Below are 26,128 nucleotides of genomic sequence, written 5' to 3'. Positions count from 1 at the left end.
ATACTTTATATAAAAGGCTTTCTTTAATAACGGCAGCTTAAAGATGCCTTTTATTTGGAGAATGAAGTCACATGTATTGCTCAGGTGTAAGTTTTTCACAGACTTCAACAGTGTAAAAATCTAGATGGTTCCGTGAGTCTCGTCTACCAAACATGAGCTTTAATTTGTATTTTATATTGGATTCAAGTCAGGTGATTGGCTGGGCCATTCCACAGCTTGATTTTCTTTCACTGAAAGCATTTGAGAATTTCCTTGGCTGTGTTTTGGATCATTGTCAAGCTGAATTGTCCACCCTGGTTTCATCTTCATCATCCTGGTAATGTAGATGTTGGACTGAAGCAGCTAATATTCATTTACACTGATAAATGGCAGAGGGTTGCTGAAGAACTACTGAGGGATTTCAGCTGCTGTCTGGGCTTGCATTGCCTTTCTACAGCTCCCTTTCTTCATGTGTTCATGTGTTATATATATATATATATATATATATATATATATATATATATATATATATATATATATATATAATTTTTTTTTCATGAAATACTAGCTGTTTAGATAATTTGTGATCATTTGTTTTGTTTTTAAATAAAATAACACGATCAATTTGCTTATTCAGCAAAACATGTATATTTTAAAGCACCTTCAATACTAAACCGAACATTAAACATAAATAATAAATACATTTTCAGCTACTCAGTTCTAGTTAGCCACCAATATTTGTATTGTTTCAAAAACATTTAAAATTAACTTAAGAATTAACTTCTCAAATAGTACCATTAAAACACTTGATGCAGTTCTTTATGGTGACCAAGACTTAGATTTTTTTTTTTTTTTTCAAAATTAGTTAACACTGAAGCCAACATTAAATATTTCCAATATATAATTTTTTTTTATTTTTTAGCTGTACTAAATCTTTAGTTAAAAGTTGTACTGTTCAGAGGACATCTTGGACTCTCTAGTGTTATGTCATTTGATTGGCTGGCATGCTAGGAACCACTTCTTACACTGCATATAAAATGGCCGACATACAAAATAGCACATTTTATGGGAAGGAGAGAGGTATGTAAAATTGAGCTTTTTAAATGTTTTATTATTACATATATATATTTGTTTATCAACGTGTCAGGAACAATCCGTATAGCTTTTAAAGCTGTTAACTTGTTTTTGTTTCAAAACATCATAATTTTTTAAATGTCCAGTTAGTGGACACCAGGACCATCTTAATGTAATTAATGACTGCATGTTGTAGGGGGCAGAACTGAAGCAAAGAGGATTCCTTATAAGATAGTTGAGGGAGACTCTGACTTAGAGTCTGACAATCAGACAATTAGAGAATTAAAGACCATTAGAGAATGACTATCAGTTTTAAATCGTTTATGTTAAATTTATTTTGGATTAACATCACTTCTTTTTTTTTCTTTTTTTGAGTTGAGTCTCTTTCATACTAAACTGTTTCAGGAATTTCTATACAAAAAGAAAAACGGCTTTTGTTTTGTTTTTGTTACATTAATATTGGATTAATATCCCTTTACAGATATATCCTGTACAGTTTTGTTGTCTGAGTGGTGGTCGTTTCTATCTAAAATGGTCCTGTGGTCCACTACAGTGGACATGCTGTAAAATTAAAAATAAAAACAAAATGTAAAAACTCTAAATTGTACAATTTGTTTAACCCAAAGGATGTAGGAAATCACAGAAAAAAAAGAAAGAATTTCTTTGGGTCTCAGGAGGATATTTGGTCTGAATTAATCATATTTTTATTTGAATATATGAACATGACAAAATCTGCAATACACTGTACATTAAACGCTGAAAACCAGGATTAATTATTTGACAACATAAATGAAAATAGTATATTCTGTTCAATGCCTAAGGTAATTAAAAACTAATTATCAAACTACTTCTGACTTGCTGACATTAAATACACTTACAATATAATATAATATAATATAATATAATATAATATAATATAATATAATATAATATAACATAAAATAGTAGGGTGACGCAGTGGCGCAGTAGGTAGTGCTGTCACCTCACAAAAAGAAGGTCGCTGATTCGAGCCTCAGTTGGGTTAGTTGGCGTTTCTGTGTGGAGTTTGCATGTTCTCCCTGCATTCGCGTGGGTTTCCTCCGTGTGCTCCGGTTTCCCCCACAGTCCAAAGACATGTGGTTCAGAGGAATTGGTAGGCTAAATTGTCCATAGTGTATGAATGTGAATGTGTGTGGATGTTTCCCAGAGATGGGTTGCAGCTGTATAGGCATCGTTGCAGAAAAACGTGCTGGATAAGTTGGCGGTTCATTCCGCTGTGGTGACCCCGAAATAATAAAGTGACTAAGCGGCAAAGAAAATTAATGAATGAATATGTAGTAACTAATATAATATAATATTTCCAGGTGAGGTGTGCTGTTTCCGTTTTTTTACACATTCACTCATTTTACTTAGTTTAAAAAAGTGATTTATCAGGTATGTTTTATACAAAAATGGTATAATCCAAATTTACAAAACTGTTCCTCCAATAAAAGCAGCAAACAACATTTTCCTCTTCTTTAAGTTCCTACCAAGATCAGTCTCATCATCATTAAACAGACACGAAGCTGGATTAGCGATGATGACAGTTTAAAGACTTGCTGCTGTCCGTTTTAAAAATGCACCACTTTATTTAAATCCAGTACAAAAGGTCAACTTCACAGTGAACTTGTCAGACGTCGGTCTGTATAAGCATCTGCCTGACAAACATTCCTCTGTATTTATAGTCCCCAAAAGTGTCTCTCACAAAGTGCTGAAACTCAGACATTCACCTTAAGCACTTCAAAAAAAACATCACACATGCACCAAGGTTAAAAGTCACCGTTCTGACAATCAGATTATTGAACTTGCTTTGCATTCCGCTCAGCCTCAGTCAAGTAAACTCATTTCCTTTGTGTGTATTGAGGTTATGATGCCCTATTTGGCAGCCGAATCTACGGTACGGGCAGAGCGAGGCCAGCGATAGGGGAGTGTAGTGACGCTAACTGGAAAACAACTGTGCCCCTGTGAACAAACTTCACTCTATTTATACGGCTGCTGGGAGTGAAGGATTACCTGTTTTTTTCTTTCCTTGCCATCTACAAATAGTGCAAGTTTTGAATTGCGCTGTCTGTGGACGAGTGTTATTATTGTGTATCCTTCCTGACAACTAAAAATGCAGTAAGTAGACGCTCTTTTAAGCAGGCTAATCCACATGGCCGCTCTTGTATCTGTGATAGCTTTAGAAAACAGTTACATAAATCCCCATATTTGCAGCTGCTTTACAGATCAGCAGTTGCGTCTTATGAAAAGAAATGAGCTGGTTATGATAAGCCTGCCGATTTAAAACGGTTTAAATTCTGCCCAGTTAGCAGACTAAGCTGTAAGCAGACAAATGCTATTGATTTGCTGCAGACCTGGGAAGAGGTCACTTTGTTGCAGGTGAACGTCTCTGGAGGTCTCGATTAACATAAAAGCAGTCAATGCCACCTGTGTGCTTTATTTTAGGTGCCAAATTTGAGGAAAACAGGTTCTTTGTTGGCTGTGTGGCTCACCACAGATGCCATGTGAAATAAAACACAATTCAGACTGCTTTTCACCATTATGATGATACATTTTAAAGAAATTCTACAATAACATTTGGTTTTATTTAGACATATACAAGATGGGCAGCACGGTGGATATCACTGTTGCCCTATAGGTAGGTCTCGGATACAGTGTGGAGTTTGCATGTTCTCCCCGTGTTCAGATGGGTTTCCTCCGGGTGCTCTGGTTTTCTCCAAAAGTCCAAAGACATGCAATATAGGTGAATTGGGTAAGCTAAAGTGTCCGTAGTGTACAGGGCCGGAGTGGGACTCCTTTTCAGTCCTGGAGTTTCAAGCCTCAGACCGGCCCACCTCAGTTCACGACTGACTATATTAAAATAAGGTTATTTCCAATTACACTATCACGTCTTTTTTTTAAGAGAACAGCTGCTTTAGAACTTCAAATGTTCAGTAACCCTAACAGTATTGTATGTCGTAACAATAAAAATGAAAAAAAATTACATATTCAGAGGAGGATCAAACACGGGTCGGCAGCGTCGTTATCTAACGTGCTAACCACTGGACCACAACAGATGTACATTGAGAAGTGACTCATCTGAGTTATATGATCATTAACCTGCAGGCTGGATATATATATAAAAAGAGCAGAGCTGCAGTAAAATATTGAATAAGAAGACTGTGGTCAAGTAAAGAAATAAATTCATTTAAAAAGTGTGACTGCTGAGAGTAACAGATTCTGGAGCTAGGGACACCGGCCCTCGCGGCCGAAAAATGGACCGGCCTACCGAGAATTCTCCCGGTCCTCCCGTTTAGCCAATCCGGGCCTGGTAGTGTATGTCTGTATGTCCTGGTCCTCCAGGTTGGGGTTTGAGCGTTGGGCTAACAACCTACCTCATAAAAAATCACATGTTATGAAACACCAACATGGTGTGATTAAATATCAACCTCAATATAAAAGGCCCAAGAAGTAAGTCAAGTTTGATGACAGACTTTTATACTGCCTTAAAGCCAGGTCGGAAAGTTTAAAATCACTTTGAAAAGCTTGATGTTTGAGAAAGTCTCGTTGTTGCTAGCAAGTTAGCACATGGCTAACAGGAATTAACATGTTAGAAGGTTTCAAGGCAAGGATAACATGTTAAAGTATTTAGATCAATAGCATGATTTTGGCTATTTAGCAGGATTATTCATGCTGCTAGCAAGTTTCTAGCATGTTTAATGCATGGCTAAATAACATGTTTTAGCATGTTTAGCTTTTTGGTAGCATACATTAAAATGTTGGTTTGTTTTTAGCATGTTTAGAATTAATTAAAAAGCGTGTTTTTCTACCTTGTTTACACATAATGCTAACATGTTGCTAACATCCTTTGACATGTTCAATTATTTGACTTTTTTAAATTTTATTTTTATTATTTTAAATTTTATTATTTTTTTTTTAATTTAAATTTTTATTTTTGTGTTTTTTTGCTTTTATTGCGATAGGACATTAGTTGGACAAGACGGAAGGGTGGAGAGGGGAAGACATAATTCAAAAAAGTCTGTGAATCCGGATTGGAACTTGGGATGCCATAAAGCGCAGTTGTGCAACATTTTTAACAATTTGACAGTGTAAATTTTTGCTATAGCATTTTTGCATGAATTAGCATGTTGTTCCTATCATTTTAACACTTTGTTAGCATGTGTGCTAAGTAACATAAATTATGTTGCAAGCATGCTTCAACATGTATAACATAATGGCAGAACATATTGTTTAAAGGGCACCTAACTTTGCACTGCTTTTGAACGGCAAATGCGACAGGATACATGTTAATATAGACTGCTGTATAGATATCTTTTATGTTAATGTACAAAATAAACAGGATTTAACATCCACCAACCAGGAGTGATAAGTCTTCTTTTATTATTGTACTGACCTGCAGCTGCGGTGATAAAGACGATAATATCGCTGTAATTCATTACAAACATGCCCTGTTTTAAAAACGTTTTAAACTTGTAAAACTCATTCTTGATCACATTTGATGAGGATTGATGATCACAGCGAGCTCAACAGATCTTTTAATCCCGATTGCTTTGAGCAAGTCCTGTCTTGTTAATATGATTATACACATTACTACAGAGACATGTTAATACAAGGCTGTCAATCAATTCCGTAAGCGGGGAAACTGCACTCCTACGTCATGTTGCAGTCGGCCTCAAAAAGGGAGGGAAAAAATAACATCAGAAAAATAAGAGACTTATTGTGTTTCTATCACTCCAATATAAAAGTATACCTACACAGTTCTGTCCAAACAGCTTCTAAAAGATGATTTTCATCATAGGTGCCATTTAACACTGTGTAGCATGTTTCTAACATGACTAGCAAATTGCTAATATTAACATGGCAACTTTGACATGAGGCTTTAATGAGTTTATAGAATTGTTTGTAGAATTGCTGGTTTGCAGCATGATTGACCTTTTGTAGCAACATATTGTTCGCTATCTCCCAGCATGTTTAGTAGTCTAAAAATTGGCAAAGCTTGTTTTTCAATTCTAACATTTTAACATATGGCTAAAATCTTGAAACTTGTTGCTACCATGAATTAGCAAGTTTAAAGAATGTTTAAACACCAAGCTAACACGCTATTGGTGTGGTTGGTAGATTACTTGGATGAATTACCATGTTATCAGCATGTTACTGACATGTTTAACCCCATGCTAACCATTTTCTAGCATATTTCTAGTATGGTTAACACATTGGTAGCATCAATTAACATGTTTTAAGAAATGGAAAAAAATAGTTTAATGTTGTCACACCCAACTTAACCTTTTTCACCAATGTAAATGCTTACAGAATAAAAGTATTTGTTTTAAAATACTGCATTACATATTTAATATGTCATTTTATATGCCTGTTCATCAGTTTACTGGAACTAAGGCTGAGATTCCTGAACTTCAATTCAATCAATTATTTGAAGTTATTTGTATTTTCATAACAACACTGAATGCAGTCTGGCATTTCATATCAACTCACCAATATTGACTGAGTCCTCCCAGTCTTCCAGTGTCTCTGTAACAGTAAGCACATACACATAGGTTCGATGCTTGCTGTCCTGGTTCTGCTGTACAGAATGAGAAATATAAAGTTATCACATGGCATGTTTAAAACATAGGAAAACGAGCACTGAGAAGGTGTGAAGATGAGATATTTATGAATGTTTATGAAATAAAGCCTTGTTTATTGAAGTATCAGTGACGTGCTAAGAGCTGAACTAGCGTCTTACTTTATATAAGCCAGTTTGGCAGCCTTACCTCAAACACCCCCAGTAGCCTGCCAAGGGTGCCCCTCACTCCAGCCTGTTTAAGAAGATAGAGACATGGAAAAAGCATTAGAGAGACTCGCGTCATTCCCTACACACAAGCCTTTTCAGTTTTAAATAACGTTGAGGTCTCAAAGTATAAATCATACATAAATATTACTCAACTAAATAACAAAACCCCTCAAATATCTAACCTCTTTCGATATATTTTAGTTTTCAATGATTATGTAATCTGATTGTAACAGTAAAGCGAATCTTCCATTTGCACATAACCCAAAGGTGCTCTATTGAATTGAAATCTGGTGACTTCGGGGGCCATTTGAGTAAGGTGAACTCATCGTCATGTTCAAGAAACCGGTTTGAGATGATTTGAGCTTTGTGGCATAACGTGTTATCCCTCTTGAAACAGATATCATAACATGGGCATGGGTTTACTGTGGTCATTTCAACAACACTTAACTGATTCTTATGGTGTGTTCAAGTACTGTATATCAAATAAATCATATTTTATTTAAAAGTAAAAGTTTTCTTTTTACCTCCAAATTTCTGAGTTGAGGGTGTGTCCGTGAAAACCATTGCAAAATCAAATAGAAGTCAAAATAATATAAAAAGTATATACATACATACATACATACATACATACACACACACACACACACACACATATATATATATACACACACACACACACACACACACACACATACATATATATATATACATATATATATATATATATATATATATATATATATATATATATATATATATATATATATATATATATATATATATATAATATCATTAGGCAAAATTCATGGATGCAAAGTCAACCTCAGTGGGTTGTGAGTGACAAACACAATTGATTTGAATTAGTTAGTGTATTTTCCTGTTAACTCCATCTTGTGCCAACAAAAGTGACTCAAACACGCTTGACATTGTCATTACGACTTGCCAACCTATCAGTAAGAAAGTTCCAGAGTTGAACACAGCATCAAAGTGAGCCAAAACCTTTTCTCATACCACATTAGATCACCAGCAAACTAAATCACTGGTTTTCTAATCTTCTGCTTTCTAGTTTTGGTAAACCGAACTCAATTGTAGCCTAATTTTCCTGTTTCTAGTTGACCGGAGTGGCATCTGTTTTGCCTTTTTCTGCTGTAACTTCTCTGCTTCAAGGTTTGACCCAATTTTTTGACTTTTAAAAATTCTTATCAGCAGACCTTAGTTGTAACAAGTGATTATTTGCCGTTTAGCTTAAACCAACTAGGCCATTATCCTCTGACAACAACAATCCATGAAACTGACACTCGCTGTTTTTTCCGCAGCTCTGCACAGTTTTGCCCCAAACCTATATCAACACACAGCTGATCCAAATAATCGAGGTGTTCAAAAGAGTCATGAACACCTTCAATGGTTGAATCAGCTGCAGGGTTGGAGTAAAACTGTAAAGCTCCGGCCCTCAAGAAATTGAGTTTGACACCTATGCCCTAAACCCTATAGAGATTGGACACGTTTCAAGGTCCCAGTAGACCTGTTTCTGAACTGTTTGAACATTAATAGATCAACATGCCAACTCATGCAAATGAGTTGCTGCCGTGTGATTGGCTGATTAGAAATGTGCATTACTAAACAATTGAACATGTGTACCTAACAAAGTGGCCAGTGAGAAAAGATCCCGAATGCAATAAAACATTTTTAAAAAAGAAATTACTTTGGCTGTGACATAAGCTACAGCATGATTCTATCAGCAGCTTAACAAGATGATGAACACACCGAATTTCTGGAACCATACCAGCTGACGTTGACACGTCAGGCCAAAACATTAGCCTGGCTCACTGATCCAGGAGACCTGAGCCGCATGTTTCCATAACACAGGAGATCCCCGGACAACATAATGCTCACAAGGGAACATCATGTCTTCATTCAGACACTGCGAAATGCACCAACCAACCCGAGCTATCCTGGAAAATTGGGTTGATACGACCACTCGCGATCAAATCTGACAAACAACAGTGGGTAATTTCAGAAACTATGAGATATTTAGTCTATTTAAAACGCCCTGAGTGTGTTTCTGTCATCTCTGTGTATCCTGATCTGACACTGTCACATGACATGTGCATGGCCTTAGACAAACCCTGAAAATAAACAACTTTTGTTATGCTATAGCTGGAAAAGGACCAATTGTTTACCCATTTGACAATGTCAATTGTCATTTTAAAGCATTAACCCTATTATAAGAAATTCACTTTTTAAGATGTATTTGATAAGGCGACACAGTAGGTAGTGCTGACGCCTAACAGCAAGAAGGTTGGTGGTTCGAGCCTCTGCTGGGTCAGTTGGTGTTTTTGTGTGGAGTTTGTATGTTCTCCCTGCGTTCACGTGGGTTTCCTCTGAGTGCTCCGGTTTCCCACACAGTCCAAAAGACATGCGGTTCAGGTGAATTGGGTAGGCTAAATTGTCCGTTGTGTATGTGTGTGAATGAGTGTGTGTGTGGATGTTTCCCAGAGATGGGTTGCGGCTGGGAGGGCATCAGCTGCGTAAAAAAACGTGCTGGTTAATTTGTCAGTTCATTCTGCTGTGGTGACCCCAGATTAATAAAGGGACTAAGCCGAAAAGAAAATGAATGAATGAAAGATGTGTTTGATGTGTGTGTGTGTGTGTGTGTGTAACCATACAGCCTATAATTGTACAAATTCACCCAGCCTTTTTTCATAAATCTCCCTAAATCATAAACAGCATTACCAAAACGCACAGTAAGAGATAAGCAACAGTAGTGAAGCCTCTTCATGACTGTTGACTATTTTTGAAGGATGCAGCAATACCAACACTTGCTCTAACTTCAAGTTTAATCAGTCTTATTCCAGAAGAACTGCATTAATTTATATCCATTCAGATAGGTCCTTCCTTAGTCAGTCTAAAAATTCCTCCTGAGTCTTTATATTATTCTGCTTTGCTTCTGGTAATTTCTCGTTTTTGGCTTCATCTTTTTGTCATTTCTGGAGTTTCAGAATAATGTGTACAGACTCCAACCCTCACTTTTTTTCTGGGAAAGGGGAGAGATAGAGCTTATTTGCATTTAAAGATACACACACAAATTTGATACCTATAATAAATGGTCTGTACTCTCTCAGAAAAAAAGGTACACGTGGTACAAATAATGCTCCTTGAGGAACAGTTTTGCCCTTTTTTGTTTTTTTGTTGTATGTTATATGGTACAGAAACTACCTCTTATGATACTGTTCTGTGCATTTTATGGTATAATTAAAATGAAGAAACACAACTGTTCGCATAGAAAAGGTACATACAGTACAGGTGAAGTCAGAATTATTAGCCTCCCTGAATTATTAGACCGCTTGTTTATTTTCCCCCCAATTTCTGTTTAACAGAGAGAGGATTTTTTTTCCAACACATTTCTAAACATAATAGTTTTAACAACTCATTTCTAATAACTGATTAATTTAAATTTTGCCATGATGACAGCAAATAATATTTGACTAGATATTTTTCAGGACACTTCTATACAGCTTAAAGTGACATTTAAAGGCTTAACTAGGTTAATTAGGTTAACTAGGCAGGTTAGGGTAATTAGGCAAGTTATTGTATAACGATAGTTTATTCTGTAGATTATCGGCTAATAATTTTGTCACAGAAGAAAAAATATTATCAGACATACTGTGAAAATGTATTCAAAAAAATAATAATAATTAATGAATAATAATAATAATTAAATAATTCTGACTTCAACTGTAAGTGTTGACAACTTCTTTATTATGGTATTCATGAAAATACATATGACTGGAAAGGCGAAGTGATTTTATGAATTATTTCCATATCAAAACATGAATCATCATTTAAAAGTACTGTATACGTTTAAAGAAACTAATAAACGTTCATTTTAGTTCTATAATACAATATTACAAAACAACTGGTACTACATAAAACTATAGGTATTGTAAACTAAACACTTGAAGCATTTTTATAAATGTTTGGTAAGAATTTTTGCGCTGTTAAGGTAAAAAGTGTCTTGACACTGTGGTGGTAGTTTTATGAATCAGATTTGTTCCTTTCATGACGGTACAATATTGTATATGCAGGTTTTAAAATCCAAAAGGAACATTTTGGTTTTCCATGGTATAAACCGTGTCCTTAAAGGTGCAAACTGCAATGGTACAAATTTTTTTCTTTGTCTTAGGGTACAACTCTGTCCCATAAAAAGGTACTGCCCCAATGACAAGGGTTTGTACCTTCTTTGGTAAAACATTGTATCATTTTTTCTGAGAGTGTAGGGTATTTAAGATGAAGTTTCACAGAGACATTCTGAGGACAGCAGGTATATTAATATTACATATTTAGGGAAAATGGCATAACAAGTCCCCTCAAATATTCAATTCAAAATGGCATTAATTTAACACAATATGTAAAATCATTAATATTTTGATCCATTTCAAAATCTGTTGAGGCGCAATGGTTTTTGAACAGAAGGACAGAAATCAGATTTCATTAAATATGTTGGTTTGGAAAGACATGATACTGTCAGATTTTTATTTTCAAGCAGCTTAAAAAAAAACACGAAAGCTTTGGGACATCCCACACCTGGCAAAGCCCCTGGGGGAAGCAGTTCGGGGTCCCATGAGTGTCGCCATAGCCAGGGGCATGCCATAATTCCGAGACAGGTTTATAGACTCCTACAGGGTCACTCTAACACTTGAATGGCTCGAGTTACCTTTTAAACCATTATGTAATAAATAAATCCCTCGAAGTAAAAATAAAGTCTTGTGCATGACAGCCAAAATCAAATATAAATAAATAAATAAATAAATAGGCCAAATATAACTTCATTGTACAGCCTTTTTTATTGTTATGCAATTATGCTTTAGTCAATGGACTCAATGATTCATTTGATGAGCTGAATTTGACATATTAAAAGAAACATCAAGCATTCGCTGATTTATTCTATAATACAGCCAGACAGCCCAGTCCTACTGTAAATGTCACCATTAGCACCATAAAAAATGACATCCTTAAAACCAGAAAAACGCCGGCTGCTGTAATTAAGCTGCATTCAAATTGGGCAACCGCAAGTGTCCCAACACCGTGACTCCTGAACCTCTGGGACATGTACATTTCAGACGGACGAGGCCAACGGTAACAGGACACGGTTTCTAAATGTCGCTGCAATGCTTCACAGCTGTCAACAAATTACCCTCTTGGCAACCTCTTTGACGGCCCTTCAATGTCAGGACACAGCCCATCCTTGAAAAGAACCACATAACCATTAGCCGAGATAGACATAAAAAGATTCATTTAGCGAAGCCTCTTAAATTGAAGATGACAGAAAAACGTGCCGATGGACATATTGTGAATGACGATTGGGTGGTGTTGGTAGAGGTATTACATGATCATTGCTTTCATGCCGAAATCTCGACAGCGGAGTCAAAGGTGTGGGAAAAAACTGACTGGAATGCAGCATGAGGGTTTAATGGATAGTTTAGATGCATAAAGAATGAGTAAGCTTAATCTGATTTTGTGCATTTAATGAAGATCTTTAGACCAAAAGACATTTATTTTTTTTAAACTTCTTTTTTATGCTTCACAAAAGAAGAAAATTGAACAATTTTAACCATCAATGTCATATTGTTTGGGTCATTATTTGACTTAGTTTAAAGCAGAGGTTGGCAAACTACAGCCCGCAGGCCATATGTGGCCCGCTGAACACTTTCATCTGGCCAGCGAGGAAGTTTTTAGAATGCTGCTTCTGAGTAACGGTTTGGTTTCAGAATTAGTAAATGAATGATCCAATACAAGTGAATGATGCAATACAAGTGAATGCCTATCCGAGAGTGAACATACTCTCGGATAGTAAAATGCACTCGACCGTAAATGACTGAAAATAAGTCAGGCAAAAAAATTTACTCTGAATGTCGTGTGTTTAAGGTAGAATGGACAACAAAATACTTCTTCACCAATATCTGACAGAAAGCGGTAGGTCTAATATGCCAAGAGAGTATTGTTGTTTTTTAAGACTACAACCTAAGGGACCGATCACACCTAACGCGCATTTACGTTCCAAAAATGTGAGATGCACCGCACTGCCTTTTTGTTGACAAGAAAAAAAGGAAGCATGGTGTGCTTTTTTTATGTCTTTAGGCAACGAAAGAATCAGCTTGGTATTTTGTGAGAATGTTGCTGTTGATATTTACATAACTTTATTTTTAGGCTCATTGTTCACATTAACGAACTCATAATAACATGACTTGGAATAACAAAGATTAATATTCTTCTTCTGTTTTACCTCATAATTTTAAAATGATTGATATGAGCATATTAATACAAGCTCAAATGCGATTGTTGTGAATTTAACTCAAATTATATAATGTTTGCTGGTTAAATGTGTTATTTTTGTCATAGAATATATTTTCCATGCGTATATCCACTTTAAAAAGTTCTTTTATCAAAGATTTGTGGCTTTATCAAGTTTTATGATGATTGATCTGTATATTCTAAAAGCAGTGCAAATTAATTATTGTAAATTTTGTTAATGTTATTGTTATTTTTATTATTATCATTATTATAAGTATTATTATTATTACCAGCATGAGTATATTATAGTTATCAAGTTAATAATCTACCATACATATCTTTAATATTATTCTTCCATGTGGGTTTGTATAATTCATAATTAGCATTGATATAGTGTTTTCTTTTTTATTTATTTAGTTTTTATTATTATTATTCATTTTTTTTGCTTATTCTCATTGCTTTGTTTGCTGAACTTTATTTTTCTTTTCTCTTTTTGTTTCTTTTCTTTTTCTTCTACTCCTCCCCTTCCTTTTCTGTTTTATTTTTTTTTTTTTATTTTATTTTTTTATTTTTATTATTATTATTATTTTATTATTTTTTTATTTATTATTATTAGTTTATTTTCTCTTTTCCTCTCTTTCCCCTTCTACTTACTACTTACTACTATTATTATTATTTATTATTATTATTATTTATTATTATTATTACTTGTCCTCTCCCTGATTTCCCATCCTCCCCTCTCCTCGACACCTTTGTCATAAATGGTATTACTTTTATTTTTTGTTATCATTATTATTATTACTGTTCTGACTTGTCCCGTTATCTTTCCATTATCATTATTACAAGTATTTATACCATTATCATTATTAAGGTTGCAGTTGTTGTAGTTGTAGCGGTAGTAGTAGTAGTAGTAGTAGTAGTAGTAGTAGTAGTAGTAGTAGTTGAAGTAGTAGACATTGTAAAAGTAACGATTGTTTTTGAGTAATTGTTACAGATATTATTGAAGTAGTAGTTCATGTAGTAGTAGATGTCATTGGTATAGTAGTAGCAGAAGTAGTAATGGTGTGGTTGTTACAGTAGTAGTAGTAGTTGTTGTTGGTGTAGTAATATCAGTAGTAGATGTTGTTGATGTAGATGTAGTAGAAGTGATTGTGGTGGTGGTGGTAGTAGTAGTAGTAGTAGTAGTAGTAGTAGTAGTAGTAGTAGTAGCAGTAGACGTTGTTGTATTAGTTGTAGCAAACGCTATAGTAGTATCAGTAGGGGTAGTCGTTGTAGTAGTATCAGTATTAGTAGACATTGTAGTAGTAGTAGTCGTGGTTGTGGCTGTAGTAGAAGCAGTAGTAGTTGTAATATAAGTAACTTTCTGTAGTAGTAGTTTGTGTAGCACTTGTGATTTATTATTATTGTTGTCATTTATTACTGTTGTCCTTTCTTTCTTTTTACTCTCATTTTTACTATCATACATTAATAAGCATTGTAGTTACTCCCTACCTCTGACTGGTTTCTTTCTATATGTTTTATCTATATCTGTGACACTTGCTACATTTATTGACTGTTATTGTTCCTTATGTATGTACTCTGACCTGTCCACCAAGTTACCTTTACATGCATACACACACTCACACGCACATACCAGTACATGACTATATTGTTGTTGTTTTTGTTTCGTTGCTTTGTATTTGTTATTTGTTGATGTTTTCTTGTATTTGTATGATTTTTGCATATTCTAATAAAAAAAAAAGATTATTGTAAATTTGACTGAATAATTAACTTTAAGACTTATTTTTAATGTGTTAATAGATGTGTTTTTTTTCTATCGGACAATATCTTTTCTATTCTCCACTGTAAAAATTATTACATTATTATTATTATTATTATTATTATTATTATTATTATATTTACAGAATAAGGGATTATTTTATTGTTTTATGATGATTGATAAGTAATAATAAATATAAATAGCAGTGAAAATTCATTTGAATCTGTTTTGGTTAAAGTGACATGTTTCTGTCTGATATTAAATGTTCTATGCAGACTGCCACTATAAAAAAGTTGTTTTTTGAAGGATTTGACATTTGGCCCTTCACTTGGTTTACAAAACTTGATGTGGTCTCTCGGGTCTAAAAAGTTTGCCCACCACTGGTTTAAAGGGTTAGTTCATCCAAAAAAAAAATTATAATAATTCTGAGTCAAATCATTTACTCACACTTCACAAACTTTAAAGAATTTCTTTTCTCTTTTGAATACAAAAGAAGATTTCCTGGAAGACAACCGATAGCCATTATCTTCCATACTCTTTGTTTTTCCTAATATGTATGTCAATGGCCATTCTCCAACATTCTTGTTCATCAGAAAAAAGGTTTGCAATCTCTTTTGAGGGTAAGTAGATGGAGAGTAAATTGTCATTTTGAGGCAAACAATCCATTAAAGTTAACCAGAAGTGAATTAAACCACGATGATGACTGGTCGCAGCTTGCTGTATTGTGTTACTTTTTTAAAAATAGAATAGTATATACTGCTAAGCATGCAACACACAGTATGCATGGTGTAAAGCAAAAAACATCTTGGTGACAAGATATGGGACAGCTGCAAACCATAACTCTCACCTAAACATGTCGATACTGTAAACAACAACCCAAGAGACTACCATTAACCAGTAGAGCACTTGATGATGCAAACCATCTTCAGTTAACCAGTAAAAATAAGATAATGTTGTTTTTTTACACTAACAAATACATCAATAATATGGATTAACTGGGGAAACATGAATGTTGCTAAATATGAATAAAGGTAAAATGTTGTGAAACTTTACCACAGTTTCAAAAAATTTGCAGATGATTTGAGATATTTACATTGAAGAAATATTCAACACATCACCATTTTTCTCAAAAAACATATTTCTAAAGGTGCTGTTGACTCGGATTTTCACCAGATGTTGATAACAAACAAAGAATTGCATATATGAAAAGAAAACAAATCTAGTTCGTTTACAAATGAAGTTATGTGTAATAAAATGAAATAACCCAGGAAAAAAGCATTGAACACATGAAGAAAGGGAGCTGTAGAAAGGCAGTGAAAGCCCAGACAGCAGCTGAAATCTCTCAGAAGTTCTTCAGCCACTCTCTGCCCTTCCGCCCTTCGTCAGTGTAAATTAATATCCGCTGCTTCAGTCCAACATCTACATTACCAGGATGATAAAGAAGAAACCAGAGTGGACATTTCAGCAAGACAATGATTCAAAGCACAGCCAAGCAAACATAGGTATTTCTTTGGTAAAAAAACAAAAAACAATGTCAACAGCACCTTTAGAAATATTTTTTGTGAGAAAAATGTGTTTAATACTTACTTCCCCCACTGTATATGTATTTTAAGGAATAATTAAAGATGCTAATACCTATTTCCCCCACTGTTTATATATACACAAGGAATAATTAAGGAATAATTAAAGATGCTAATCATTCAATTATCATTGCTCCAATCTTTAGTTAAACATGATCCTTCTTAATAAATCCTTTGAAAATGGCAATTTGGTGGTCAAGAAAAGATTTCCATTGTTGAACATATTATTAAAAATAATACTTTTGAAATGTATCTTTTTTGATAAATATTCAGTTTAACAGAACTGTTTTGATTTTAAATCCTTTGCAATATGTTAACAGGTCCTTGCTAAATCTATTAAAAAAGATAACCAACTCAAAGTCAGCAGGAAAAACAAAAATCACCATGTAGATGTGTGAAAATATATATTAAAAACAGATACCGACAAAATTTTTAAAAGTATTCATTTATTTTCCTTCAGCTTAGTCCCTTTATATATCAGGGGTCACCCCAGCAGAATGAACCGCCAAATTATCCAGCATATGTTTTACACAGTGGATGTCCTTCGAGCTGCAACCTAGTACTGGGAAACACCCATACACTCTCACATTCACACACATACACTACAGCCAATTTAGTTTACATATAGCGCATGTCTTTGGACTGTGGGGGAAACCGGAGCACCCGGAGGAAACCCAAACGAACACAGGGAGAGCATGCAAACTCCATACAGAACTGCCAACTAACCCAGCCAGGACTCGAACCAGCGACCTTCTTGCTGTGAGGCAACAGTGCTAACCACTGAGCCACCGTGTCACCCCTTTAAAAGTAATCACAAAATATCAAATGTATATTTTATAAATGGGGTTTAAAAAAGCAGGTTTTAACTGCAAGTTAAAATTTGAGTGTTGGTGATTTAATAAATGGACAAAATTCATCTTTTAAAATTGAAAAGTACAGTTAGCATTTTCAGGCAGCTATTTTCTTTGTTAATTTTATTTTTGGATTAGTCCCTTTATTAATCTGGGGTTGCCACAGCGGAATGAACCGCCAACTTATCCAGCATATGTTTTACGCAGCGGATGCCCTTCCAGCTGCAACCCATCAAAGGTAAATTTAGCTGTTTTTGCTGTTTAAAAGTAAATTATAAAAATACTAATTATTGAAAAAAAAAAATTAAAATGGTTTTGTGAAAAGACGGCCACAGATTAGCACCTTCCATGCTTAATTTAATCATAAATAATTAAAATAAAGCTTGGAAGGTGCTGATCTGTGGGCGTCTTTTCACAATCTGCACAGCATTATAATGTCTTTTTTTATTATTTGCATTTTTATAATTTACTTTTTACCAACAACAGCAGCGATGCTTAGCTGCCTGAAAATGCTAACTTTTCTTTTCAATTAAAATAGATGCATTTAGGCCATTCATTAAACCAGTGGTTCTCAAAGGGGGGGGGGGGAGGGGGGGGGGGGGTTTGGTGATTTCCAAAAATCTATTTATTTTTTATTAAACCAAAAAAATTACCATATTTTATCCATAAAATTTTTTTTATAGTTTCTATATACTAAATAGGTACTATAGTAGCTTATAGTTGTTCTATTGGATTGCAACCCCTGGGGTAATTACATTATATTAAAGACACACATGCAGCAGATTGATTTTATAATACCAGTTTAAACCTTTTGGCACATTTACAGCCTTGACATCCATTAAAAAAATTAAACGAAGAACAGACTTGGGTCTACTGGTGTGTGTGCGCCATTGTGTGCAAGATTTCTGTATTTATGCGAGTCCCTGGCATTGTTATTTTGGGGGTCGCAGTCTGAAAAGTTTGGGAATCCCTGCAATAAACCACAAAACTTTAATTTGAACTTGCAATTAAAATCTGCACTTTATAGCCTATTTTTAACAGTTTAGATTTCCAGACAGGAGTGATCAAACGCGGTATTGGAGGTTCATTCAAACCTTCTGTAACTTCCTCCTCTACTTGAGGAGCTGGAGCTGAATTTTCAGGTCTCACCTCTTCATAAACCTCTCGGACCGCAGCTCCTCCAGGCTCCTCTTCCGGCTCCATCCCTCCTCCAGGAACGATCCACTGATCTGGGTGTCGACTGCTGCTAACCAGCAAAACCTGCCGCACACACACATTCACACAAACAGAGCTGAGTCAGAGTCCAAACTCAAGCGCTCATCAACACTTTGTCAGAACATCTTGATTACATAACCGAGTTTAACCTGATACAGCTCACAGCACATCAATCTGCAAAAATACCATCCATCTGATGAGCATCCTGGCCCTCTAGGTGAGAGATTGGCCTCCATATGCAGTATAGCAATTTATTTAATTTAAAGTGGCGGTCCATGTGGTTATATCATGTGGAGCACAAGATGATATTTAATTTTGTTAGTTCATGTAGTAAATGACAAGGGGTTCTCTTTTGTCAAGAGGTGTGTAAGATGTATTATTGTCTACTATATTACCGTAAACATTGTTATAATGATATGCACCCTGAGATTATCCAGCATGTCACTCACATTAGAAAAAAAAAACATTTCTCGATAGTCTAAAAACCTGATGAGAGAGATGAAGACTTTCTGAATGGAAATAATTATGATATTATTTAAGCATATGTAATTTCCCTTCCTTTTGTTTAGCTGTGCCTTTACTGAATGAGCACTGTGCAACGTCCGACAGACCATACTATTATGTCTGTTTTTCTTTTTTTTATTCTTTTATAACCTGTTTTAAAACATTTTAATCTGTTTTTAATCATTTTATTGTTTGTTTGTTTGTTTCTATTTTCTCATACTTGTCTTTTTTTCTTGTTTATGTAAAGCACTTTGAATTGCCACTGTGTATGAAATGTGCTATATAAATAAACTTGCTTTCCAAAAAAATCGAATTTGTTTGGATTTTTGATTCATAGATAAGTTTACTCAAATATCAGCATGAGCAGGATCGCAAATGTTTTATAGAACAGTTATATTAAAAAAAAAAAAAAAAAAAAATTCAAGATTATTTGTATAGCTTTTCACAATAATTATTAATTAAATTATTAGACACAATGGGCTCTATTTTGACAATCTAGGCCCAAAGTCGAAAACGCAGGGTGCAATAAGGGCATGTCAGAATCCACTATTGCTATTTTAACGACGGAAAATCCGCTTTGCGTCATGGCGCATGGTCTTACAGGCTTGAGCTTACTCAATTAGTGAGTTATAGGTGTGCTTTGAGAATAAACCAATCAGAGTCTCATCTCCTATTCCCTTTAAGAGCTGGTTGCGTCACTCCATGGTGCATTTGCTATTTACATGATGGACTTTGTAAGTGGAAAAACCGAACCCTTCACTAGCGAGAAAACAGTTAAACAGAGCATGTACAGCATGAGAATGAGAGATAAGCCTCCTCATTTATTCCTTCCACTTTCACTCTCAAGGATAAGGAAACGTGTTGTATGCACAGACATCCATTAGCCTACATAATTAATTTCGTTTCTTAAGTGCAAAGACTTGTTTCAAAACTATTTCTAAATTCAGTTCTATTTTCCAGCAAACAAATAAATGAACAATAATAACGAATTATATCCTAATACACACGCTGTGCCCCATATGGTCTAAAACCTGACAGGTTGGCAAATCTAAGCTTGTTTTTAATAAACCAAATAAAAATATGCATATAATGAATAATATTGCTAATAATAATAACAATATTCAAAAGACAATTTGTTGTGAATGAACTGAAAAAGCCCCTCGAGATGAAGAAGCCATGAAAGTATGGTTTTTATATTTATGTAGGCTAGAAAATAATATGTTTTGTAATATTTTAATCCTTTAATTCGTTTTCATTTGTAAAGATATTTGCGTATTGCTGTACATCCTGTGTGTGTTAAGCAGTGTGTAAGCGAGGCGAACAAATAACATGCTCTGCGCTGGACTGTAGACCTGCTTTGATCAGGTCTATTGAACAGTATATTTAAGTTTCTCAAAATAGCAACACGCCAGCAATGCGCCTCAACACACCTCCTTTTTTAGACCAGAACGCCTATGGGCGCACATATGAGCGCAAATGCATTTGTTATTTAAACAGCGTGGTGCAAAATGTCAAAACAACTCTTGCGCCGAGCTGAAACTACAATTGCGTCGCGCCTTGCACCGGGTGTATGATAGGGCCCAGTATCTTCAAACGCTAATGATTTATAAATTTGAGGAGTGCAAAAGACTGTCTGGGTGTATCTTTTACAACAAATACTGTCATAAATGTTCTCTGCATTCCACTTAATCTTTCAAATAATGAGATTTTGGTCAAAAGCATTCAAGGACAGGAAAATGTGTACCAACAAAAGCTTTATAACTGAAGGAAACTCACTGAAGGACAAAATTATCTTTTCAAAATCCTTGTAACACCTTTTGAGCTTGATTATTGTTTGGCAATATATAAACACATACATACACATACCAAGTTTGACAATGCAGCATTTCATTATGCTAAAAATGTATTTTTAGTAATAATGACAGCAGCTGGTTTGGACATACAAGCTTTAACTCCAACTAATACAACTAACAATATATTAAAACTGCATTTCTGACTGCACAATGAGCTTCTGCATTACAGTCACATAGAGGCATCAATCTCCACTACTCTTCTAGAAGGCAATCGTATATTTTTGTGGAATCACTTCTTATAAATAAACCTCCAGCAACAGCTGCCCCCACCATCGTAGCAGATTCTGTCAGCTCAGAGCCAAGCTCTGCTTTGGGCGGTGAGGTGTGGGGACGAAAACAGCTGCTGCCAGACCAGGTGACCATGGGAGAGCTGGAGGCATCTAACAGATTCTTAGATAGATTACACATGTTAGAAAAACTACTGTACCATATTACTGATTAAATTATTCAGTTACAGTAGTTGCTAAAAAACAAAACTACAGCATGGTAGTGTTCATGTACACTTTCATTCAAGTAACTAATGTAGTCAAGTCAATATTAAGATATGTGATACGTTGAGCTAAATTCCATATCTATAAATATAAGCTGTATTCATTCAACTTTGATTTGCTCAATGCTCATCCGTGAACATTTTATATTAAAACAAAAGCAAAGAAGTATACTAAAAGCACAAAACAGCAACTCAAAAAATACATTTTGAATAACGCGTTGATAATGTGTCTATTTTTGACAAAATAGCCTAGTCAGGGCATCCTGAGTTCGAATCCCGGCTTGAGGACCTTTCGCCACTCTACCCCCCTCTCTCTCTTCAATTTCGCTTCCTGTCTCAATACTTTCCTATCACAAAAAAAATCTTTAAAAAAAAAAACATAAATAAATAACGTGTCTTATAATGTTAGTAGAAAACTGACCTACTTACTTAAACTGACATCAAATTTTATACACCAAAATGGAGACACAGAATTTTTCTAAAATAACATCATGGTGGCTATGTGGTTAGCACAGAACCCAGAAGGTTGCTGGTCTGAATCTCAGGGTGCTTTCACACCTACACTTTTGTTTCGGAACCTGTCTCGTTTGCCCAGTTAGCGTGGTTAGTTTGGCATATGTGAAACCACCAATCAGATCCAATCACTCCGAGATTGCTTGAATGAGGTGGTCTCGTTCGATTAAAACAAACTCTGGAGCGGATCGATTGCAGTAAGAAAGTGATACGATCCGAGCACTGTTATATAACTGTGTTTTATGGATATGTAATAGGCATACGGCTATATGAAGAGAGAATTATGAGTAGGGCGGGAAGTTTCGCAAGTCTCCGGATGCCCGCAAACGAGTGAAAATCTCCCGGTAATCTTGTGTCTCCCTCCCGGTCCTCAAATAGGCTACATCACGCACCCTTCTCACCACTCCCCACGAGAAGGGTCTGGCTACAGACTCGGTGCAGTGCAATCTGAGCTGCATCCAATGCTTTTTAATGCGTTCACCTAAACCCACCCCTAACCCTACCCGTCACAGTGATGTCACTCAATCAGCATCACTGAGTGATGCAATCTCAGCTTGCATCATAAAGGCTGCATCCAGATGCTATTGCTCCCCACCGCATCTCTCCTCACTTTTCAGACACGTCGCGCGCACCTTGTCAAACACCACCAAACCACCACCTCTCCTGACAGCTGAGCGGGACTCTGCAAAATAAACCCTGACACTCTGACCAATGTAAGGAGAGTTTACTCACACGTGACTTGTTTTAGCTCGTTTGGTCTGATTAGAAACATTGCAGTGTGAAAGCGAACCGCTTCAAGAGCAAAGAGCAACAATGTAACAATTGTAATCTCTGTTTCGGAACAACTGAATCGATTCACAGGTGTGAAAGCACCCTCAGTCTTCCTTAAATTAAAATTCACAAGACATGTCACCGAAACCCCCGTCTTCGATTAAAGGAGCCAATCATCTATTGCTAAAGACTGATTATTCTCCGAGGGTAGAGCTTAGTCTAGACTGCTTCTATGCGCTTTTTTTGCCATAAAGAAACTTTTGTCTTTTTGTGTGGAGTTTGCATGTTCTCCCAATGTTTGTGTGGGTTTCCTCTGGGTGCTCTGGCTTCCCACAGTCCATAGACATGCAGTATAGGTGAATTGGATAAACTAAATTGGCTGTAGTGTGTGAATGGGTGAGTGTTTGAGTGTTTCCAGCACTTAGGGTTGACCTCTCAGTGCTGGGTTGTGGCTGGAAAGGCATCTCCCAGTAAAACATACGCTCAAGATAAGATTTTTGCTGCTTGTTCAAACTTCTTATTTAAAAGGAGCAGATCAACACAATTCTAAAGTTTTTTTTTTCTTTGTCAACTTAATTGTTTTGTTCAATCCAGTTAACTTAATGAATTTGTGTTGGGACAACGAAAAAATTGTGTGGAACCCAATCTTATTTAAAGTGCATGCCAGAATTGACAGTTCATTCTGCTGTAGTTCGACCCCTGATAAAGCAGGGAATGCGCCAAAAGTAAAGTGAGTGAGAATCTATGAAGTTAAGATTTACAAAACTGCATATTAACTTCTAATAAAGTTTTTGTGATATCTCAACATGTTTGTGTATTTTATATTAAATTAAAAAAAAAGTTTTTTTATTGTTTTTATTTATATCATTCTGTCTGGAGTTTGCATGTTCTCCCTGTGTTCTCATGGATTTTTACTAGGAGCTCTGGGACTGAGATTTAGGGCCTACTCACACTATGCCATCCGTACCATGCCCAGGCCCTTTTTCCGGATCGTTTGAGAAGTGTGAGTGCGCTGAATCGGGCTCAAGCACGGTTCACTTGGAAGGCCCTGGCCTGGTTGGAAGAGGTGTGCCTGAGCGCGGTTCACTTGGGCTTTGGCGCGGTACACGTGTGTGAGTGCAAAACGTGCCAAAGCCCAAAACTGAAAGCGAGACGTGACTTTTAAGGGACTGTTTCATATGGATTTATTAATCATTCTTAATGTTCAATGAACGCAAACTGCCGTCGTTTATTAAAGATGCAAACTCCTCACTTCACGACAGCTGCGCGCCTTCAGCAGACCTCCTCATTCCTGCAGCACGAGAGCTTTATGGTTGTTTATGAGCGCCAAAAGTGGCGGATCTGTACAGCGAAATATCTGACTGCGTGTCCCTGCATCCCTAAGGACTGTTTGGCGAAATATTTGACGGCATATCAAACGACTGAAACGATATAACTAGAGAAATCTCCACTATGCTGCTGAGTGAGAGAGTGCTTCTCACTGAAGAGCGCAGCAGCGATGACGTAAGCATGCCGAAGCCCGTTTGTGGTGTGAGCGCGGGCCGTCGGGAGAGACGGGAGGGGGGACAATCGTTCTTTGGCCCGGTTCGAGGCAACTGTACCTAGTGTGAGTACGGCCTTACTCACAGTCCAAAGACATAAGGTAAATTGGCTGTAGTGTGTGAATGGGAGAGATTCCCAGCACTGAGGGTTGTACTCTATATGCTAGTTTGTGGCTGGAAGGGCATTCGCCCGTGAAACATACACTCAAAATTACATTTTCACTTCTTGTTCAAACTACTTATTTAAAATAAGCTGAATCAACACAATTCTTGAGGATTTATGTCCAATCCACTTAAATTTGTAAAAACAATTAAGTTAACTTAATCAATTTGTGTTGGGACAACATGAATTGTGTAGAACACAACGTTTTTTACAGTGTATGCCAGAGTAATCGACGGTTCATTCCCCCATACCAGCCAACATTTGTCCTTGAAAATCTAGGAGACCAGGGGGGTTGGGGTGGTTAGTTTTCTGGGAGAAATATCAAAACGAGAGGGTGGTGGAAGATGGTTCTGAAATACGGGAAAAACGGGAGTGTGGGCAGGTATGTCGACCCCTGATAAAACAGGGAATATGAGAACAACAGTAAAGTGAGTGAGAACAACATTTGAAATTGGGATTTCCAAAATTGCTTATTAACAACTAATGAAGTGTAAGCGATTTCATAATACTTTTTGTGTAGTATATTGATTTAATTTTCTTTTGTTAAATATTTTTTTTAATATGTTTTTTTTCATATTGCTTTCACTATTAGTTATCTAAGTAAATCAATTCAATTCAAATTCAATTTAAAAGAAAAAGACTAAAATCAAATGCATAATATTATCTCTCATAATATTAATCACTCACTCATCACTTGTTCCAAACCTGTTTGAGTTTACTCTTTCTGTTGAACACAAAGGAGGAGGATATACTGAAGGATGTTAGGAAAAACATACATTGACATCCATTTTTGGATGTCAATTTCTGCTTTATCTAAAGTATTTAAAATATTTTGTTTTAGGTTCAACAGATTTTTAAAAATAATTTATATATATTTTAATAATTTATATGTATTTTTATAACCACATAAGTGAGACTAAATAGAAAAAACATTTTTAATTATGGGTGAACTATGTTTTTAAAAGTAATATTCCTGAGTCATTTTTAAACTAAATTAAATTAAAATTAAGGTATTCTAAAGTCAGTTCTGAATGTTGCACAACCTGTTGCTGTTTGTAGAACATTCTATCAGCCGATGAAGGTTAAAGAAAATATTTACCGATATAGAGTAAATCAAGGACTTTCTGAAAGCCTCAACACACAGATAACAGCTAAAACCCAGCACATTCATCTGGACAACGTTACTTAAAACTGCTTAAATCAATTAATCAAAGTTTTGCACCATTAAACAAAGATTAATTAGCTACTAAGTTTCGAGCATCTGCTGGCATACTGACCCAGTTCAGAGCCCCACTGACACTGAAGATGGAGTGCATGTTCAATCCCAGCATGAGCCTGAGGAGCACGTGTGGCCCCATCCACATAAACAGCACCCAGGAGAGCTGGAATATTTTCACTTGGGCAAACCCCAGCAGACAGTGGCCGCCTTCCAGTTACGATAAACATCAGCGTCAGGGCTGTGTTTGGCGTTTCAGGACAGTCTGTCGTCTATTTGTGGATTAGATTATTACATTTATTACAAGATACGGTCAGAAATGAACAGGGACGTGTAGAGAAAATGCCATCAAACTAAAGTATTATAAGCATTTAGGGCAGAACAGTATTCAAAAATAAAAACAGAAACTGCGGAGAAATTTTTTTCTGCTATATATATTACCATATGATAAAACCAGCTTAATTCAATAGCTCGATTTGGAAAGAAATCATCATTTTAGATTCATTGGGATAACTTTGTAGG

General features: G+C 35.7%; 1 protein-coding gene across 3 annotated transcripts in view; it reads right to left on the bottom strand.

Moving 5' to 3' along the window:
• The window catches only part of nudt4a (nudix (nucleoside diphosphate linked moiety X)-type motif 4a), a 41,780-nt gene that overhangs the window by 1,129 nt on the left and 14,523 nt on the right, over positions 1–26,128 (bottom strand). The window contains exons 2-4 of one of the 3 annotated variants that reach the window (NM_001310061.1): positions 18,490–18,600; positions 6,840–6,884; positions 6,562–6,649 (exon numbers count right to left, since the gene is read on the bottom strand). In NM_001310061.1, the coding sequence (NP_001296990.1) occupies positions 6,562–6,649; positions 6,840–6,884; positions 18,490–18,600 (244 nt within the window). Of the gene's footprint in view, positions 1–6,561; positions 6,650–6,839; positions 6,885–17,471; positions 17,684–17,765; positions 18,601–26,128 lie in introns of those variants that run through there. The other 2 variants (NM_001310062.1, XR_012393611.1) reach the window with 2 other exon arrangements.

Source organism: Danio rerio, chromosome 18, assembly GCF_049306965.1.
Source record: "Danio rerio strain Tuebingen ecotype United States chromosome 18, GRCz12tu, whole genome shotgun sequence".
Classification (NCBI taxonomy): domain Eukaryota; kingdom Metazoa; phylum Chordata; class Actinopteri; order Cypriniformes; family Danionidae; genus Danio; species Danio rerio.
This window is presented reverse-complemented; position numbering and strand designations above follow the sequence as displayed.